The sequence below is a fragment of the Pinus tabuliformis genome, chromosome 6 (assembly GCF_031772625.1).
Source record: "Pinus tabuliformis cultivar Carrire ecotype Pingquan chromosome 6, CPIR1, whole genome shotgun sequence".
Classification (NCBI taxonomy): Eukaryota; Viridiplantae; Streptophyta; class Pinopsida; order Pinales; family Pinaceae; genus Pinus; species Pinus tabuliformis.
Window position 1 is genome coordinate 1,419,017,775 of NC_142292.1, and position 8,315 is coordinate 1,419,026,089.

At 35.2% G+C, this 8,315-nt stretch overlaps 1 protein-coding gene across 1 annotated transcript; it reads left to right on the forward strand.

The window, feature by feature from the left end:
* The first annotated feature begins 7,139 nt into the window (after nt 1-7,139).
* On the forward strand, nt 7,140-7,636 carry LOC149263956 (expansin-B16-like). Its single transcript, XM_089393078.1, has 3 exons — nt 7,140-7,285; nt 7,379-7,508; nt 7,613-7,636. The coding sequence occupies exons 1-3, from the start codon at nt 7,140-7,142 to the stop codon at nt 7,634-7,636; spliced, it is 300 nt and encodes a 99-aa protein (XP_089249204.1).
* Nucleotides 7,637-8,315: the final 679 nt, after the last annotated feature.

Genomic DNA, 8,315 nt, shown 5'->3' on the forward strand with positions numbered 1-8,315 from the left:
TTACAACTACTAGGAGATTTTCAACTTGAAACTTCAATATGATTTCAAAGAAGCTTTTCATCTTCATCCAGCCTCAAAGAAGCCTTGAAATATGATAATGTTATTGTTGTGCAGGCTCAAATGGAAGGGTTATGTATCCACTTCAAATCCCAATATGATGCCTCTCTCTACGGATAGTATGGAGATTATTGCATTTCAAGCAATTGTGTTACTTGCAAAACTACATTGAAAAATTATATGGACCATTTCTCAAAATCAATATTGTACTCAAAATAATTGTATTGGGCATTTTTCGAAATCAATCCTTTTAAAAGTAATTTGTTTCCTGCAAAAAGAAAACAAAATAAACAAAATCTTCTTAGTAAGAGAATTCAAGTGAGTTAGTGAGTCTTTTGGTCAACAAGGTTGGAAATTTGCATCGTACTGCATTCTTTGATTAATTAGACTAGCTATCAACTTTGCATGAATGCCTACTATCTAAAAAGTTAAAAGGTTCCTTAACATATAGAAATTCAATCAACTAAAAATGGCAGTGATAGAGTTGTAATAAAAGAAAATAAAAAAGGCAGTGATATAGCTGCAATACAGGAAATTGAAACGAAAGAAATGTAAAAATAAAATCAAATACTTGTTTAAAAAAGAAATTGGCCGCATATTGAATTGTCCTCAAAGTTGGTAGAAAGTATAGCTTCTAGGTGACTCTGCACATTATTTGGGCCTTGTTGTGTCACTCAACAACCCCTGTTATGATTAGATAAGTTAACTTCGCCAATAATGGGGACCCTTTTTAATTTTTAATTTAGAGTTTTTTTTAGCAATTAAATAAGACAAAATATTCCTAAAAAACCAAAAACAATTATGTCATCCGAACCTAAATCTTAAGTCTAATGGCATTAAAAAATGACTTGAGCGAAAAGTTGTATAGACCTTTCACATATTGCATCTCACTAATCACAATAGGTCAAAACATCCTACCAAGGAAAAGAGCGATGTGATTTTCCCAGCCTTAATGAATTCATGGAAAGTCTTCCATAATTTTAATGAAGAAAAACCCTTCGCACATACAAATGTTGGACCTGGTCTTTCCAACAAACCATGTCATCATCGCAATACTTATATCGCAAGAGGAATATCAGTGTTCCTTGTTGTTGAAACAACCATGACCTTCCGATAAAGCTCTTCTCTGATATCGCGAAATACTCCATCGTAGTTTCCTCATTGCGATACTAATTTCGCATCGCATAATTCAAACCATGCCTTGCCTTAAAAACTTATAATGTGATAAACCCCTCCATAAGCCTTTAACCACATATTTTAATGATTATTTGATCGCATATCAGCAAAGGGTTAATCTCGCGGATTAAAAGATATGCATCACAAAGAAACTTGCGATGTGAAAAACCCGATGAAGCGCTGACCTATATCACAGACCATGTGAACACACATTTTCTATTTATGGTCATTTATAACAGTATTTATGATTCTCGATAATGTAAATGATTTTATTGCTATCATTTAATGCTTCATGATTTTACATTAATCATCAATTTTGATATTGTTTTGTCATTTTTGCTATAAGTTTTGAGCTCTAAGTGTTTTCTCCTTATTCTCTCTATTCTCTCTTCCGCGGGCTAGTCTCGATGAGCAGAACCCGGGTGAAATGTCAAGAGCTACTAAGAAAACCAAGAAACCTGTGGTGCCACCACAGCCAGCTCCTCCTACTCCAAAAATAATCGGGATGCCCCCGTTATTCTCTGATACCACATGCACCACAGATTCAGGAAGTTCTTCCTAGGAAACCATGTACAGATTGTTGAAGAAGAAGAACCTAGAGTGGTTACAAGACAAGTTACAGTGGATGACTCAACATCAACTTCTGAAACTACTTGGGCAGATGTTTCTAATTCTCACCTCCATCGAATTTCTGCTCAGCCTAAGATTCTACCCTACATTGATTTTGTAAAATGGGTCATCGATGAGGTGGACATTGTGGATAGGACCTTCATAACCTTGAGGAAACAAATGCTAATTAGGTCATTCAGAGCTGAGGACTTGAGAAACATGTACCATCTGCCATAGCTGCAAAAGATATATAATACGCAGTTTCTTCAGAAATTCACAGCGGAAAACGAAGTTTAATCAGATCCAATAAGGCAGTGGAGGAACGATCCAAGCAAACACAAGCATGAAGACAAGGATATGTATTCTATAACTTCCCTTTCTAGTCTTCATTCCCAAGTTATTGCTATGTTATGTACATTTTTTGGATATCCCAATACACATAAATTTACGGTTGAATGGGTTCCCTTGATTGAAACTGCCTCAGATGCCTATATTATGGATTGGGCCACTATCTTATCAAATAATTTAGCTTCCCATATCCTAGCCTATGGAAGCAAACACAATATTTCCACTAAGAATATGCCCCCTTTATTTATGAGTTCATACATCATGGACACAGTTTGTTTTACCTCTGATTTTCCATCCATGGGATGGAAATGGACCATAGAAGAACCTACCCCTATCCACATCTATCATAATATCCTATGGGAATCCAATTTCCAACCCCATTTTTACAAAAATTAGTCATGGAGTAATGTTGCCTTTGTACCAAGATATTTTTGATGAAAAACCCCCTAGATTTTCCAGAGAAGCTTGCGACGACCTGACAATTATAGATAAGTAGTTTTTTGAGGAATATTTCACCTATGTTAGGATTTTTGGTAGCCTAGATGCCCCACATGTACTCCCCCTTTATATACCTAACAAGCTTTTAACCCGAGAGGTTTCCTAGCAAATTGTAGGCAATGGCCTAGCTAAATCCCTCAAGGAAGCCAAGAAGTCCATCTAGTCATCATTCCATGTTTGTTGTGGAGTATATACTTTGGAAAATTTTAGACACGCAACGCTTGAGATTGAACACATACTATGCTTAAACTTTCCCACTATCCAACCTCGACAAAATGACCCAAGTAAAGTGGCTCAAAATTTCACCGCTCAGGTCAAAGTTAGACAGTTCCAACATGAACCTGATGTTTTTGATGACTTATTTGAAACTGTCTAAGACTATGAGTAGGTGGAAAAGTTAGCCGAGGCTCGCCTAAATCCAAAGGAATTAAATAAATTCAAGGAATACATAAGCAAAATGTTGGAGAACCTCCCTCTTGATGTATTAAATATTTTGCAACCAGCCATACAACAGGAACAAGTTTCGGTCCAATTTTCAAAGGATTCTGAGGCCAATCAGGAAAACAAAGAAATCACAACATCAACACAGCACACTTATCGAAGTCCGCCGGTGATTTAGATAAAGTATGGAAACAATTTGACCAAATGATCAATACATGATCACAAGAGGCAGAGGTTTCAACTCCAAAAGAAACACTTAATACCCATGAGGTCACTAAGAAGATCCCGCTCACTATTGGGTTTTCAGATAAAGTTGTCAACACTGATGACTTGAAAGTCATCCCGGTTCACCCTACGTCTAAAGTTGTTCTTAGAATTGAATAAATACCTCCTCTCAATGTATTTTATAGTCCAAAATACAGGGTTGTTATGAGCAGACAGAGGAAGAGAAAGAGAGTTGAGAAATCCAAAGAACTAGTTCCTGGAGATATATCACTGGATGTTGTGTGGAAAGATCCACAAACCCTTCCTTCTGATGATCTAACCAAGCTATCACAGTTTGCAGGAGCATATACTACAACCATTATTGATAAGGCCTCAGAAATACAACAGCTGATCAAAGAAAAGGATGATACGATCCTACAATTGGAACAAACATTACTTAATGCAAAACAGAGTATTGATGAAGGATGGCAGGAAAAGGTAACCCAATTACAGAAAATATTTGATGAGATGAAGCTTCAGCATGAAGTTGGCATCAAAAGAAAAAATGATCAGTTACAACAACTCCAACTTAGGATTGATCAATTGAAAGATAATCCTAAACTTGAAGATTTCAAAAAATAAGTAGGAGAACTTAACACTCTCCTTGCTCAACAACAGGTGGTCTTTTGCCAGAAATTAATAACAGTCAATGATCTATGTCAAACAAGCGATTCACTAATGAATCAGTTGTCCGATCTGAGGACATACTTTGATGACATTGAAGAGAAAATTTATGATTATATTACATGGCAGGACAACGCAGATGGAATAACAACAAATCCTCCAAGGATTGAGGATTCACAAAAAGAAATCCTTTTTAGGGATTGGGATATGAAACTAAAGCAAGTTGAAGGGGCCATTTTTAGTGCAAGGGACATCGCAAGAAACCTTATTGAAACCATCTGCGAAAATATTTTTGGTGCTAACCTAATTTGAGAATGCTCAGTTGATGCTTTGCCCAATGTCAAGACGTTGATGAAATATTGGCAGGATTGGTCCAAGACAAAGGAAGAACATTAAAAAGTTATCAAAGTTAAATTTAGAACATTATTGGCAATACTTGGTCAAACCGCATAGCCAATGGCTAATGTTATGGTGCCTAGCTAATACCACTTCTCATATGCTCCCAGTGCTCTCTGATGTTATGTATCTGGGACAGATACATCTAAAGCTAGCTCATCCTCTTGAATTGAAGCCCATGGTGGATATCTATGAACTAAGACAGCAAATAGGAGAGTAGCAAGCTTCTCATTCCTGATGAATTGTTGAAACATATTCTATTTTTGTCCTTTTGATTTTATTTTAAGGATAGTTTGTTTAAATCTCCTTAACATTTCATGTTTTTACTATTATTAGAGTTCAATTTCTAACTTATAAATACCCTTTCATGACTTTTAGAAAAGGGTTCTAAATTTTTGTAAAGAAGACTTAAGAAAGTTGCACTATTGTACTTTTTCAATCATCTTAATAGAAAAGTTGAACCAAGACTATTTTTCTCATGAGTAGAGCATTGATATATCGGGTACTTCTATCTCTATGTTATTGTTGTGTTTATATCTGATTAATAGTCATATTTTCTAAATTGTTTTGCTATACATGAGCTTTGAATGCAGTTAAACACTTATTCACTATTGAAGGTACGAAATTGTTATCTTTGAATGTATGTGGAAAACAACGAGATCTTTCATGCGATATGTGTTAACAATTAATTTGATTAACTATTTAATCAAATTATTACTTGTATTTACTTCTTGAAATGTTGGATGATCTACATTATCTTGCATATTAGAGAATCTTTAAAATCGCACATATAAAGACAAGTTAAATCCCGAGAAAGCAATATATATATATATATATATATATATATATATATATATATATATATATATATAGTTTTCACTTCTATTCATCACATCTATTTCACTTTCTTATACCTCTCATTCCACTATATATTTTTAAAGGGAAAATGGTCTCATTATCCCTAGTTGGAGCCACTATTCCAAACAAAAAAGGAACGGTTTTCAAGTTCCCTACCAGGGGGTTATCCCCGATGTTAAGGCAGTGACATTTCGAGCCTTCAAGGAGCCTATAATAGAATAAAAGGACAACACTCAAAAATTGTGTCATAATTCAGGTAAAACTAAACACTAAAACAAAATCCAATTCAAATACGTCATTAAAAAAGAAACAGGTTGATTAAAAAAAAAATTAACGACTTCAAATTATAGTTCTTCGAGGACTTTGCACTATTCTAGAACATTAAATAGAATCAAATTACAAAATCTTGCAAGATATGACATATTTCAATAAAAATTGACCATTAAAACAATCAGATGTGTCTTAAAAGAAGAAACAATTATCAGGCTCAAGTTTTCAAACTGACCAAATAAATCAAATGCTTATTTTTATTTTTATTTCCTCGAGTAATTTAAGCCCCGTTATGGATAATTAACTAGACCAAACTATAATTTCTTCCATATTATGCCATAATTTAGGTTAAAAAAAAAGACATAAAAATATAATATAATGTGGCTTTGAAACTTGGGAATGAAAGATCCACAAAATAATACTAAATTCTCATTCTAAGAAGAAAAAAGAGATCACCCCTTGTACTCAGTGTCAAAAGTATAAAAAAGTTGAATATGACTGTCATTCAAGTCTGCCCTCGACACTTAGACTACGGTTTCTAAGGGGAATTCCTCGAAAATATGCTCTCCTTCATGTTGTGGGGATCATCGATGTATAAGAAACGCCAAGTTATTCTTCTAAAGACGAGAGGAAGAAGAACCAGTTGCACGTTGTCATATGTTTACTGACACGATGGGCAGGTGGGTAATAGAGGGGCCTAAGTTGATTGGCAAATTAAACAATATAAAAATCTTGATCAACTTTTTCAAAGTTATGACTAACACCGAACATGCATTGTTGTGTGATATAATCCACATGTATTACACTTGTAACCTAATATCAGTAAGATGGTTTTATAATCATATGTAAATCCATTAAAACCAAAAGATTTTATATTGTTACTTTAGCCAGCTACTCGGCAACAATACCTACCACCAATTACAGGCCAAGACCTACGCAACATCCCCCACGGTCGTTCGTTGTCTCTTTGTTTCCATGCTGGGTTGGGCTTATTTCCTTGCCCCTACCTCTTCAATATAGCTAGCTTAGGTTAGGGGTCACTTACTCATAGCTCAAGACTTGAACTTATACCCCAACGAGTAATAAAGCAAGTGCTCAAACTAAGTACAAGCATGCGCGGAATGCATCCTAGATTCATTGGTTAAATAGGAGGTTTTAAATGGGAAGTACAAAAGAATTTAGGAACTAACACTAACGGATCCGAGGTTTTAAATGGGAAGTACAAAAGAATTTAGGAAGTAACACTAACGGATCCTCTTCCTTAAGGCAAGAAAGTTGACAAGAGATATTGAAACGAAATAATGATACTAGTGGTGGAGGATATGGGAAACTGGCTTACTCTACAATGGTGGACGAGGTCTCAAACATACGCTCCAAATTCCTACCAACATCAACGATGCTACTCGGTGAGTAAATGATGCATGTTTTGTATGGGTTGAAATGGTCTTGTATGATGGTCTATGCATGTGTGAAGAGAATATATTGATGTGTTTCTGGTGTATTTTCTCATGTTATTTTAAATATATGGATTTGAAGTTAGGAAATTGTAGGTTAAGTGCTTAGAGAAAGGCTTATTCTCTCGGAAACTTGTAACTATCATGGTAATTGATAAATGTCCAGGAGGATATCGTGTGTTCGATAAAACACATTTTGACCTTAGCAGAGCTGCTTTTGGCCATATTGCCATTCATGGAAAAACTCCAGTGTTTCTCAACAATGGAGAGCTCTCAGTTAGTTACGAAAGGTATAAAACACATAAAAACATAATAGGCAAGAATCACTTTTACTTGTGATATTGAAGAGTTGATGTGTAATATTGTGATGGTATTTATTACAGGACATTGTGTCGATACCCAGGGAAGACCATAACTTTCCATGTGAACCAAGGCTCCACGGTCTACTGGTTCTCCATACTCATCGAATACGAAGCCGGATATGGCGATGTGGGAGCTGTGCAACTAAAACAGGTGTGTGCAGGACCATGGTGATTCCAACTTTAAACTTTTATCATTCTGCTCTTCATTTCGTAACTTGAGTATGCTTCGATCAATTGTATGGATGAATGATACAGGCATACTCAGGTGTGTGGATGTAAATGAAACTTACTCGGGGCACCAACTAGTCTCTGGTCTCCATGTTCTCCATCATTGTGTTATTTGTAGGTACATTGTAGCTCAAGCATCTCGCCATATGTATAGTGTGTCTTCAGTATCTTGCCTTGAGAATCAAAGCATCCAATGTGATATCTGCAAAAATATAATGAAGCTCAACTTCGATATAGCCTTTCGAAGTCAAGACAAGTGGGTACTTCCATGCAAAGTTTCAATGAGCTATGTATTTAAACATCTGAATTCTCTGTAATCTTGTTACAAGGTCTCTTAATTTCTAAACATGAAATGTCTGTGAAATTAATGTTAGCATTAATTAATTGAGACTAAAATTCTGGAGATCAATTTACATTTATCCTAACTTTTAGTACATCTTGCCTTGATATAAGGCCAGATAAGATGTCTAAATTATAGATTGGTCAAAATAATGGTTAGAAGAAGCTTACAAGTTGACGAAAAGGTGTTTAAAAGTGCTTTATAAAATATATATTAAAAACATTGGGTTTATTTGGATTAAATAACTTGGTTCCTATCTGGGGATTACTAAAGCAACTAAAAAATGATTATATAAGTCCCTACAGCCTCGAAGGGGTAGGGACTATAGTCTTTGGAAGTTCTGTTGCGATATAGTCTTTCAAAGTGAACAACGATTACATAAGTCCCTGC